Source organism: Monodelphis domestica, chromosome 6, assembly GCF_027887165.1.
Source record: "Monodelphis domestica isolate mMonDom1 chromosome 6, mMonDom1.pri, whole genome shotgun sequence".
Lineage (NCBI taxonomy): Eukaryota > Metazoa > Chordata > Mammalia > Didelphimorphia > Didelphidae > Monodelphis > Monodelphis domestica.
Window position 1 is genome coordinate 26,912,335 of NC_077232.1, and position 14,084 is coordinate 26,926,418.

The 14,084-nt window shown below is 38.2% G+C and overlaps 1 protein-coding gene across 1 annotated transcript; it reads right to left on the reverse strand.

Moving 5' to 3' along the window:
• Positions 1-10,967: 10,967 nt before the first annotated feature.
• Positions 10,968-11,910, reverse strand: LOC100619987 (olfactory receptor 4B1). Its single transcript, XM_003341487.3, has one exon. The coding sequence runs from the start codon at positions 11,905-11,907 to the stop codon at positions 10,978-10,980; it is 930 nt and encodes a 309-aa protein (XP_003341535.2). The 5' UTR covers positions 11,908-11,910; the 3' UTR covers positions 10,968-10,977.
• Between the last annotated feature and the right edge of the window lie 2,174 nt (positions 11,911-14,084).

Sequence of the window (14,084 nt, forward strand, 5' to 3'; positions counted from 1 at the left end):
TTGAAAGCAAAAGAACTATTGAACTAATAAATAAGATTAAGAGCTTATTTTTCTGCAAAAAGAAATAAAAGAGATAAAGTATTGATTAATCTAATATAAAAAAGAAAGGAGAATCAAATTAAAAGTATCAAAAATGAAAAAGTTTATCTCACCTCTAAGGAAGAAGAAATTAAGACAATTATTAAGAGTCATTTTGGCCAGTTATATGGCAATAAATATGACAATCTAGGTGAAATGGGCAAATATTTACAAAAGTGAAAATTGCCTATATTAACCAAAGAGGAAATAGAATACTTAAATAATCTCATATTAGAAAAAGAAATTGAACAGGGCATCAAGGAACTCGCCAAAAAAATCCTCAGGGCCAGATGGATTCACAAGTGAATTCTATCAAACATTTAAAGAACAACTAACCCCAATACTATACAAGATATTTGAAAAAATAAACAAAGAAGGAGACTTACTAAACTATTTTATGACACAAATATGGTACTGATTCCCGAGTCAGGAAAACCAAAAACAGAGAAAGAAAATTACAGACCAATCTCCTTAATGAACATGGATGCAAAAATCTTAAATTAAATACTAGCAGAGAGACTACAGCAAGTCATCACAAGGATTATTCATTATGACCAGGTGGGATTTATACCAGGAATGCAAGGCTGATTTAATATTAGGGAAACCATCTATATAATTGACCATATCAACTAACAACTAACAGAAATCACATGATTATCTCAATAGGTGCAGGAAAAGTCTTTGACAAAATACAACACATTGAAAAAAACTAGAAAATATAGAAATAAAATATTCTTTCCTCAAATTAATAACAAATATATTTAAAACCATCCGCAAGTATCATCTGCAATGTGGATAAGTTAGAAGCCTTTCCAATAAGATCATGAATGAAGCAAGGATGCCCATTATCACCACTACTATTTAATATTGTACAAGAAATGCTAGCAGTACTAAAGCTAGGAAGGAAATTAGAGAAGGAAAAGAAATTGAAGGGATTAAAGTAGGCAATGCTGAAATGACACTTTATGCAAATGAGATGATAGTATTCTTAGATAATCTGGAAAATCAACTAAAAAGCTAGTGGAAATAATTAATAACTTTAGCAAAGCTGCAGAATACATAATAAATCATAAGCATTTCTGTATATTTCCAACAATACTCAATAGCAAGAGTTAGAAAGAGGAACTCCATTTAAAATTGCTGTAGACAATATAAAATACTTGGAAATATATTTGCCAAGACAAACTCAGGAATTATATGAACGCAACTACAAAACACTTTTCACACAAATAAAACTAGTTCTAAACAATTGGAAAAACATTAATTAGTCATGAGTAGGATGAGCTAATATAATAAAAATGACAATCCTACCTAAGTTAATTTATTTATTCAGTGCCATACCTATCAAACCTCTAAAAAACTTTTTATAGAATTAGAAAATATTATATCAAAGTTCAACTGGAAGAACAAAAGATCAAGACTATCAAGGGAACTAATGGGAAAAGTTGTGAAGATGTGGCCTAGCAGTACCAGATCTTAAACTGTACTATAAAGTAATGATCATAAAAACAATATGGTACTGGCTAAGAGATAGAAGGGCAGATCAGTGGAATAAACTTGGGGTAAATGAGTTCAGCAAGCTAGTGTTTGATAAACCCAAAGACCCAGCTTTTGGAACAAGAACCCACTAAAAGAGGTGCATCTTTATGATCTTCCCTAGGCTTATATACCATTTCTACAACTTCTTTGCAGTAATGTAGTGGCTCACCTCCCAAAGGCAAATCAGGAATCAAAGTAGCTGGATTTAAAGGTGCAAACCTATTAATGGTTAGGTTATCATTCCCTAGCAAAATGATCTCATACTGAGACCGCCTGCCAGATGTAAATGCATGCATATTCTGTGACCATAAGAATTTTTCAATTTGGTCAGCAGAATATACATTTAGCTTACATCCCAGTACAATGTCATTTGCTTTCTTTACCATGAAGGCAGTTGCAGCAATGTTCCTCAAGCAATGTTCCATTCCTTGTGCCGCCTTATCGAGGATCATACTATAGAATGCTACAGGTTTTCAATTTAACTCAAAATATTCTGCCAATACCCCTGAAGCTATGCCCTGAGCTTCATGAACATACAAGTGGAACTCCTTGTCATAGTTTGGTATCTGTAATTCTGGGGCTGTTAGTTTTGCCTCTTTTAACTTTAACAAAGCATGGAGGTGTTCTTTAGTTAATTTCAACCATTCTTTTGCCTCATTCTTTGTCAAGTCTGTTAAGCATTTTGAAATATGGGAATATCCTATGATATACTGTTGAGAGAAACCTGCAACCCCTAGGAATGCTCTAAGTTGCTTCTTAGTTCTAGGGATTCCTAGCTTCTGTGTATCAGCTATTCTTTTACTAGAGATCTTCCTGGTGCCCTCTTCCAGGATGAACCTCAAATACCTGACTTTTGTGAGTACCCACTGAATCTTCTCCTTAGAGACCTTATGCCCTCTCTTATAGAGTTCTATCAGCAGCCTTTTTGAATCTTCTAAGCATGTCTTTGGATCCAGTGATGCTAGAAGTAAATCATTACCATAGTGCACCAACTTGCTGTGCTTGAAACTTATAGTTGCTTGTCTCTCTGCAGCAATTGGCAGAAGATAGAGGCACTTTCAGAACAGCCCTGGACTAAACAAGTCCAAAAAATCTTGAATTGTCCCCACAAGAAAGCAAAAATGTTCTGGGAGTCAGGGTGTAATGTAGTGTAATGTACCACTGGGTGTTGAAAGGAATTTGTGTAATAATGTCATTTGGTGAAGGTATAATAGTATGAGTATTCTTTATAAAGTAGTTTACTGCCCTAAGATCCTCTAAAAATCTCCAGGAAAATGTACCATTAGTGTTTGGTTGGGTTTTCTTGATAGCTAATATTGGACTATTAAATTCAGACACTGTTAGCCTTAAAATGCCTTGCTCCAGTAAACTGTTGATAATGGAAATTATGCCTTGAATAATTTCTTGGTAGCAGTCTCTCGGTAACTGAGGATGATGATTGTCTTTGTGCGTTTTTTGTGCACAAAGACACTTGTGCATGAAGATGTAAGTGGAAAAGTTGATGCACAGAGACAGTCCACTCTCTTGGCATTGGAAGCCTGGGTCCAGTGGCATGAAAAGTCATTACATCTGGAGACTTCCTCAGCTGCATTGGATGGCCGTGTTGTCCTTTGTGCTCCAACACGCTCTAAGCACTCCACAGTGCCTTGCTGCATCACCATCTCAGCCGTTGAACCTTCTTATTGGTTTCTTCTGCCTGCTCTGCCAAAGCAGTCTTCACATGCTGGGTGAGCAAAGCCCTGGTTCACCAGGGGTCTACGATAACCCGATGGCTACCCTCACAAGGTTTAGCCGGCCTGTCGAAGCCATTGCCCGGGATGTGGCCGCTGCCACATGCTAGCAGCTACTGGGAGCCACAAGTGAGAGCTGGGTGTCAGGTGAGGGTCAGAGGCTGGGGAACTGCCCTGAATAACTTCTTTACTAAGGTTGTATTGAGCTATCTTAGGAGGTACACCATCCCTGACTGACATTTTTACTGGTGTTGCAGATTTTATTCTATCCACATCATTCTGATGTTTTGCAAAAACTTGCTGTGCAATATCTTTGGGAATTTCATACATTGATGTTAATGCATGTAGTTGTTCAAGGTTTTCCTCTAATTTCTCCATGTATAACAATGGATAATGTTGGAGTTAATGTTTTAGTAGATGTAAATACATGTTCCTGGATGTTCACACTGCAAGGTCGCCCTGATTTTACATTTAAAAAATCACGTCCTAAAAGATTATCTGGATATCAAGGAATCAGGAAGAAAATATGGTCAGAGGTGAGAGGACCTAGTTTAATCATTGTGCTTTTGAGCTCTGGTACCTGCTGCATTTCCCCAGAAGCTCCTGCTACTGAAACCATACCCCCTATGGTAGTATCTCCTGGGAATGTCTTTAGGACAGAATTGAAACCACCTGTATCGATGAGGGCCTTATATTGTTTCTTCCCCATTTTAATCCATACATACGGTTCAGGTATATTAATTGTCAATGAACCAGTTGTCATATTGTTGATTTGCACTGCCCTACATATAATAGATGCTCCTCACTAGGATATTTAGGGTAACAGAGAAAGGCTGGAGCAATGACACCAGGAAATAGGTTAGAGGGAAAGCTAGAATTCTCACTCCTTCCCCCTCACCCCACTTCCTGTCTCTCTCTGCCTCAGTTGATCTTAACAGCTCTTCTCAAGTTGGTGAGTTCTTAGAAATTTCAAAAGATTACTCTCACACTGTAGCTCTTTCTGAAAGGGGCTTATTCTTAAAGAAGGATGTTGGGAGAAGGGGAAGAGGGAATTTGTGGTTTCCCTAATCTATTATGAAATTCAATACAAGGAAGTAAAGTTGATTTCTCTCTGAGGGGATATTACTGATAAATTGAAAAGAATCTTCCGTGCTATGCTCCAATATTTTCAATATCACTAGCCAGGAATCCAGAGCAGTTGCCTGCTAGCACCTTCTCCAAAGTTCAAGAGAGAAGAAGCGACCAGTTTCAGATGCTGGCTTTCTTAACTGTCTCCCTGACCAGATTCTTCTTTAGAATCCTCTTTCCTTTTCTCTTTGATTGACAGTACCTGCAAGCTTCCATTTCCTTGCATTTGCTTGCCAATATCACTGATATTGTAATCTCTTCTTCACATACATCAGCTTTTGACTGTATGGTTGGACTAATTAAAATTTCTTGGTTTAATTCATTTCCTGGCTGATCTCCATTAACACTCTGTTCTGTAAGGTGTTTTACTGACTGAGAAAATGAATCAAAACCATGGATAGCTGCCTGCTCTTTTTCACTCAGAGAGTCAGACAGTCCCCCTGCCCTCAGAACTTTGACATCATGGAGGCTTTTTGAACACTGAACCACCTTGGCAGTTACCATTTCCTGCATTCCATCCATATTTTCAAATTTTTCTGTTGCATATTCTGGTAATGATGTCAACCTTTCAATATTTTGAATTTGAATAATACTATCAACCCCTTTTCCAGATGTATAATCACTTAAATTTGAATTTTCCTTGTTACACAGTAATGGATGAAATGTTTCAGCTTCAAGGTTCAAACTAGTCCTTTTTTCTACAGGAGCATGCATTAAGCAGCCTTTTTTCCTTTCAATTAGTTCAAATGGGAATTTTCTCAGTTCTGTAAGAGTATTGATGTTGTATTCAGTATTTTTAGTTACAGATGCCTTAGTAACAGTTATCTCTGCTTTCACATTGTTGACTTGGTTTAGAGAATTGTGATTTTGTTTCCTTTTTGAGGATGTCAACTTATGGTGTTGTTGATGCAAGTTTTTATAACATTTTCTTCTCTAATCAATTTCTAAACCAAATCTGCATTGAAAGAAATTCTCCAGATCTCTTTTAATTTGTTCTCTGGTTTTCTCTTGTCCAGTTACTATGCTCACTGTTTCTGAATTTCCTACATCTTGTTTCATCTCTGCAATTTTATGCTACCATCCAGCTCCTCGCTCACCATAGTGATGTGGTACAGTGGGCTGAGGCCTAAGCCTGGCATTAGGAAGACCTGAGTTGTAATCTGGTCTCACTCACTATGTGATCCTTGGCATGTCATCTCAAATTATTTGCCTGTTTCCTCATTTTTAGAATGAACTGGAGAAGCAAATAGCAAAACACCCCTATACCCTTGCCAAAAAAAACCAAATGGGGTCTCAGAGTCAGATACAACTTCAATGAATCAACAGCAACAAAAAGCTCACATCCATCTATCTTTTCCACAAGAATAGCATTGGAAATTATATCAGAAGCTTTGCTGAAATTTTTGTGAATGATATCTGCAGCATTTCTATAATGTGGCGGTTTAGTAATCATGTCTAGAAAGGAAATGGCATTCATCTAGAATGACTTGTTCTTGATCAAGACATGCTGGCTCTTGGTGATCTCTTCTTCTTTAGATATTCAGGAGTCAATCCTGTTCTTCAAAATTACAGGCAGTTGTGGGTCAGATGGCTGACTCAGTGGATTGAGAGCCAGGCCTAGAGATGGGAGGTCCTAGGTTCAAATCTGGCCTCAGACACTTCCCAGCTATGTGACCCTGGGCAAGTCACTTAATCCCCATTGCCTAGCCCTTTCTGATCTTCAGCCTTGGAGCCAATGCACAGTATTGACTCCAAGATGGAAGATAAGGGTTTAAAAAAATTACAGGCAGTTTGATGGTGTAGTGACTAGAACGTTGGACATGGAATCAGGAAGACCCAAGTTTTCTAGCTGTGTTATCCTGGGCAAGTTATTTAACCTCTTTTGCCTCAATTTTCCCAACCTATCAAATGGGAATAATAATAATATCTACCTCCTAGGGATGTTGTGAGGTTCAAATGAAATAATATTTGTAAAATGTTTTTCAAAACAGAAAGCACCATATGAATACCAGCTATTATATCAAAGAATAATATTTCTCCAATTATATAAATCTGGCTTTATTAGCATAAAAAACATTCATGCAGTTTCTTGGTTTCTTTTTGCAGATATGCTCCTAAGTATTTTATTCTATCCATAGTTATTTTAAATGAGTTATCTCTTACCATCTCTTCTTGAAGGAATTTGTTAGTGATATATAGAAAGTGATAATTTGTGTGGGTTTATTTTATATCCTGCTGCTTTCCTAAAATTATCAATAGTTTTAATTATTTTTTGTTGAAGCTCTGTAATTATCAATCTTTCAAAATATCATCTGTGAAAAGAGATAATTCTATTACCTCTTTACTCACTTTGATTCCTTCATGTATCACCTCTTTTCAGAAATAACTAACAAAGAAAAACAAGCCATTTGATTCACTCTTTGTAGGAGAAACAGTATCTACTGTGGGAGACAGGAACATTAGGTAATTAATAGATCCTATAGGAACAATATCAATAAGAAAGATGTTCAATAGTATTAGAAGTAGCTATGTATTCCCACTGATACATGTTCATGTCATAGAAAAAGCCCAGGACTAAGAGCCAAACAATTTGGGTTCAAAACTTAGCCCTGTAATGCATTCATGTTATCCTGGATATTTCCCATACTTTCCCTGGATCTAGGTTTCTTCGTCTGTAAAATGGCCTATTAGCAGTGGTGGTGAATCTATCAGATGCATGCCAAATAGGGCACACAGAGCCCTCTCTGTAGGCACACCTGAAGTTGCCCACCAGAGTTTGTTACTAGAAAGCCAGAGGGACTCAGGATGGAGCTGTTCCCCTCCCCTTCTCCATGTGCCTGAGGACATTCCTCACTTCACCAGCCCCTCTGTTCAGCAACCCAATAGGAGCTCTTCCTCCCTCCCCTGCCTGGGGTCAGGTACTGGGGCCCAAGGGGAATGGCTCATATTCAAGTGTGCTATACAGAGAGCAGCCTGTTGAGTTTGTAGTGAAGGTGATTCCTGTGGTGGGGTTGGAGAAGAGCTAGCTTTGAGGGGAACATAACTCACAACATGGCACAGAGCTGGAGCAGAACACAGCTGGAGGATAGTGGATAGCTCTGACCACTCTCCTTCCCCTCTCCACATGTACCTCTCATCTCCTGTCCCTCTGTCCAGCAACCCAGTGGGAATGCTTCCTCTCTTCCCTGTCTGGGGTAAAGGGACAAGGTGGGGCAGGGGGAAGTACTTGGTTTCTGGTGAGGATGGCACTCAGTCTGGAGGTGGGGCAGGCATGGCACCAGGTCTGGGGGTTGGGATGGGAAGCAGACCCGGCACTCCATGTCTAAAATGTTTGCCATCACTGGTCTATAAAATCTCTGAAGTCTGCCCCAATTCTAATATCCTATATGTCTTTCTCCCTTGACCACACTTACTGGGTCATCAGAAGGCAGGTAAGCGGAGCTATATGACAACTTCCATATAATCAAATTCCAGCAAGGTGAGGCAGCAGGGCCTTTCATCCATTAAATCTTTTCACTCACATAAAGTGACTCCTCATCATATTTCTTTCACTCTATCACAGCCCAAAATGACTGATCCTCTATAAATGGATCTGACTAACTCAGAAGTTCTAAAGTTGTTAGTATTGAATAGATTTTAGAACACAGAACATCAGAGGTAGAAGAGAACACAGAATATCAGAGACAGAAAGAACCTTAGTGGGAGAGGAAACCCTGGATAAATGAGCAATTTGAAAGAATGAATCCACCTGCCCTGAAGAAGTTTGAGCCATCTAGCTTAAATCTCCTGCATCATAGACCTGAAGAAACCAATCCATCAATAAGCATTTATTAAGTGTTTACTATGTGCCAAGCACTGGGCTGAGTTCTGAGAATCCCAGAATAGACAAAAGGAATCTCTGCCATCTAAGAGCTTACATCCTAACAGGGGAGGCATCATGTGCTTAAACTTTCAAGATACATACAGAATACACAGATGGCAAACTGAAAGAGGAAGGCTTTAGCAGCAATGAGGGAAGGAGAGGGACTTCCTGGAGTTTAAGATGTGGCAAGCATGATTGCTGAGAGGCTATTGGTGAAGGTGCAAAGACCAAATGAGATTATGTCTGTAAAATCAGTCACCAGTCTCACAATAATCATTGATTTAGCACCTACAATGTGCTACGCACTGTGTTTTGAAACATTTCTCATATTATAGTAATTACATGTATTATTGGATTTTTTATTCCCTTTGAAGAAGGACAATAAGGGCTAGGTAACAGAGATTAAGTTATTTGCCTAAAGACACATAACTAGGAAGTGTCTGAGGAGGCTAGATTTGAACCTAAGCACTCCTATCTCTAGATCTGACTCAGTCTACTCCACCACCTAGTTAACATGTACTATTCTTGCTGCTGTTACTATTACTTCGAAAATGGGAGAGGAGCCACAGAACTGAAGACAGACAAATATTCCAATTTTTCTCCAAAGTGATTGGAATGGAATCAGAAAACCAGTGAATTTGACTTTTATTTCTAGAATAATTCCCAAATACATGATTAAGGGCAGATTTTCTGTAAGCATTTAGAAAATGAAGGAGTGGTGGCTAAATGCCACCAAGGAGCAGATCATGCCAGATTGACTTCTTTTCCTTTTAACCAGAAGATGTGGTAGACAAAGGATGCTTGGATTTCATCAAAACATTTAAAAATATCTTCATAGATATACTTGTGGAAGAGGAGAAGAGACACTGGCTAAATGGTAGCTGGATTCAGAGCCATTTGGATGACCTGGAACCAAAATAGAACTCATTATCTTTCCCTTAAACTCTTCTCTATTCTTAACTTTCCTATAACAATCTTCTCAGGCAACAACACTCAAAAACAAGTGTCATCCTCAATTTCTCTACCTCATTCCCTGTAACCAGTTTTAAAGTCTGATCCCTTTTACCAACCCACAATCCCCTAATGTATGCCCCTACTCACCTCTTACATTCAATGAACCCTTTGAAAATGTGGGGTGGGCCCAAACTGCATTGCATTGAATTACAAAGCAGAGAGAAAGAAGGAGGAAAAGAAAAAGCAGAAGGAGGAGAAGGAGAAGGAACAGGAGAAGAACAAGAAAAGAAGAAAAATTGATCTAGTACTCTGAAAAGTGCCTTATATAAATATATGAAACATATATAAAATCTCACTTGATTCTCACAACATGATGACTTGATATTCTCATTTTTGCTGCTTTCATAAGAAACTTAAGCTAAGAAATTCTAATGTGCTTCCTCAAGAAGATACAACTAACAAGTGTCTGAGGCAGGATCCAAAAGCCCTTTGCAAACACTAAAGCATGACCTACTTCAGTTATTATTAGCATTACTAATGGAAAACAGATGCATGTAACCATTATAAAATGATCTGTAGATGTAAGAGATTCATTCAACAAGAGGATCAGGCCATGAATAATTGGCAAGAGAAGACACTGGTTTAAAACTTTCTTTCCCCAAGAAGTTTCCCTGTGAGGGGTCATTAGTTAAATGGGTATTGACAAAGAGAGTGAAGGAACATGAAGTATCACACTATTTAAAGACAAGCATAGAATCATAATGGGATATGTCATTTATTTTCAATCAGAGTAGCAACAAAAAGAACAGTAATGGTTGGAACTCTCTGTAGGTTAATTCTGAAAAGAAAGATCTAAGGGCAGTGATACATGCACTGCTTAAAAATATTTCTTCTTCATTCACCTGTGTGAGGAAGGTCACTTGCTCTGGCAAACAAGAAAATGAAGTTTGTTTTAATTTAGAAATTATGAAAGGAATTCTGAGTCCAATTGATATCACTGCATCTCTGAGACTGCTATTTTGGACATAGATGTTGTACATTTTGCTCAGCTTAAGCCAGCACACCTATAAATCTAAAATAAGTTGTGCATCTAAAATGCAGAAGCACAAAACATTTGCACCTCCTGAAAGGCAAAAACTTTCCTCAAACAGTGAGACTGAGAGCTCAGAGTTAGGAGGCCATCTAGTTTGGGGGGACAATTTCACCCTAAATTCTTTCTATTTCAAAAACAAATTATCTTTACTTTGAAAGGTGTTTCTCCCAAGATGAGGATTGTGTAAACTATCATTAAATCAAGATTAAGGAATTGGTAACAACTTACTATGAAAGAACATGAAAATACTGACAGCCCAAGTGTATCTGAGGCCAGGTTGTTTGGGAATTGAAACTAAAGGTGGCTCCAATGATCCTTTGATATGCTGAATTCTGCTATCAAACATTCAAGACCCAGGGACCAATAGACAAAGGCAATGTTAGGACCCAACCCTAGATATTTTGATCCTAAAGTCAGTATTCTTACCAGTGGACCATATCCATCCTCAGCTCACTACAATCATACAATTATATAGTCTAATTCCCCCTCTCTCATGTTTAATGGGGATTTTCCTGTATCCAAACATGAATCAAATACAATACAAAGACCCACTACCCACAAAGTCACAATACACTGTCTTCAAATGGACATTTTCATTCCCCTCCCAAGTTCACTTTCTTGACCCACAACCTCCTCATAGCATTCTTCACTTCTGCATTTCTCAAGGTATAGATGATGGGGTTCAACATTGGCGTAACCACTGTATAGAACACAGACACAAGTTTGTCTTCAGTAAAGGTGGAAGAGGGTCTCAAGTAGAGAAAGATGGCAGGACCAAAGAATAAGAGAACAACAGTGATGTGGGAGACACAGGTGGAGAGAGCCTTGCGCCTTCCCTCTGCTGACTGGTTTCTCAAGTGAACCAGGATGACAACATAAGAAGAAACCAAGAAGAGAAAGGAAATCACAGAGAATAAACCACTATTGGCAAACACAATAATTCCTACCACAAAAGTATCAGTACAGGCAAGCTTGAACAAGGGATGGAGGTCACAGAAATAGTGATCAATCACATTGGGACCACAGAAGGGCAATTGGACAGTAATGAGAATCTGAACCACAGAGTGGAACATACCCCCTAGCCAGGAGCTAAATACCAGCACGTGACACACAGGACGGTTCATAATGGTCATATAATGCAGGGGTTTGCAGATGGCCACATACCGGTCATAGGCCATCACAGTGAGTAGGAGGATCTCAGCAACTCCAAAGAAATGAAAAAAGAATAACTGTGTGATGCAGCCATCCAATGAGATGGTTATATTCTGAGTCAATAATCCAGAAATAAACTTAGGAACAATAGTAGAGGAGTAACAGATCTCTACTAAGGACAGATGACTGAGGAAGAAGTACATGGGGGAGCTCAGACTCTTGCTTGTGTTGACAGTCAAGATGATGAGTCCATTGCCCAACATTGTGGCCATATACATAGGAAGAAAAACAACAAATAAAACTCTCTGTGCTTCTCTATCTTGGAAGAGTCCTGTAAAAATTAACTGAGTCACATTGTTGGTGATAGCCATGGAATCCAATTAGGTCATTGCACCTCTAAAGAAGCTTGATAGACCTGAAATAAAACAAAAGATGAGGTCAACATAATTAGTATGGGAAAGTATCCTGTAGCAAGTAAACCAAATGAATTCATGGATGGATAGACTGAGGAGTTGATGCACTGATGCATGAATGCATAGATTAACAGATGCATGGATAGATATAGGGATTCATGAATAAATGGATGCATAGATGAATGAAAATATGCTTATTAAGTGCTTACTATGTGAAAAGTTCTGTGATGAATTCAGGGATCAGAAAAGATTGGAGCTCATTCTCTGATCTTAAGGAACTCCTATTATAATGGGGAAGATAATATATAGAACAAGTTTTTTTTAACATTCTGTAAGTCAGATAATTTAAAATGTTAAATGAGAAGGGTGACCTAAAATTTATATTGGACCTAACTCTATATTAAAAGGGATACTTCCTCAGCCTTTACAATACATACTCCCACCAAAATCTGACCAAGGGCATTAAAAGTGAGCCAGTGGCAGGCAAGGATATCCCTAGGTTTATAATATTTCCTAGGCCTTAAAATTCATGTCTGGAGAAAGATTATAGACAGTCATGGAAAAATAAAATCAATAGACCTTTCAAAGCATGCCTAAGATGATCATTGGAAATCATTAACAGAGACTGAGGGCATAGCCAAGATGGTGGTGTAGTAGCAGGAAAATTTTGCAACTGCTCTTAATATCTATCCAAACTGATCTTTAAAAGGTGATTAAAAAGCCAGAAGGAAAGGAAGGATGAGCAAAGAGACACTCCCACTAAACACAAGGTAAAAGTTAGCCAAAGTGAATGAATTAGCACAATATAAGGGGAATCAACCAGAGGAAAAATGCCACAAGATAGAGCACAGGTAGACCAACACCCTTCACCTATGGCACCAGATATAAAATCAGGACCTGAGCAACGTAGGGGTTCTGGGACATAGGCTACACTATCAAAAAAAGCACAATGGACCTACACCTGGCAGTGAGATTTGAAGCTCCATAGAACTGGGCTCACTCAGGCCCCTGACAAGGAACTTAAGATAGCCCCAAGGCAAAGCCCAGTGAGACAGAAGCTAAAATAGAAGTCATCAGCAATTCCCAGGCCTTGAGCAGGAAAATGATCAAACAGCAGCAAAGAAACCTCTTGACTCTGAAATTTTTCTATGGAGAAAAAGAGCAAATAAACCAAAAGTAACAGGAGAGGGTGAGAAATAAGTAAACACATGCAAACTTCCCCCCAAGATGGAAACTAGTTGCAAGCTCTACAACAGCTCAAAAATAGTTCAATAACCAAGTAAGACAGGTAGAATAGAAATGGAAAGGAAAGTGGGGAGGGGGGGAATGCCAGTATTGCAAAAATAAAATGATAGCTTAATAAGCAAAATTGGTCAAATAGAAAAAGACACAAAAATTCAATGATGAAATAAACCAATTAAAAACCAGAATTGAACTACTGGAAGAATAGGCAAAAAAGTCAAAAGATGAAAAGAGCATCATGAAAAGGAGAATGGACTAAATGGAAAAGGATATTTAAAAGATCACAGATTAAAATCAGTCTTTAAAGCCAAAATTGGCAAATAGAAGCTAATGATTTCATGAGATCAACAAATAATAAAACAAAATCAAAGGAATGAAAAAATAAAAGAAAACATGAAATTTCTCATTGAAAAAAGCACCTGACCTGGAAAATAGATCCAGGAGAGGCAATTTGAGAATTGTTGGACTACCTGAAAATAATGACCAAAAAAAAATCCCAAACTTCATAGTAAAAGAAATTATCCAAGAAAACTGCCCTAAAATTTTTGAACAAGAGGGCAAAATAGACATGAAAAGAGTCCACAGATCATCTCCTACAATAAATCTTCAAATGACAACTCCCAAGAATGTTCTAGACAAGTTCAAGAGCTTCCAGACCAAGGAGAAAATACTTCAAATGACCAGAAAGAAAAAATTCAGATATCATGGAGCCCCAGTCAGGATTACACAGGATCTGGCAACTTCCACACTGAAGGACCACAAGGCTTGGAATATGATATTCCAGAAGACAAGAGAACTGGGTGTGCCACCAATAATCACCTACTCATCAAAACTAACTATATACTTTCAGGGGAAAGAATGGGCATTTAATAAAATAGAAGATTTCCAAGCAT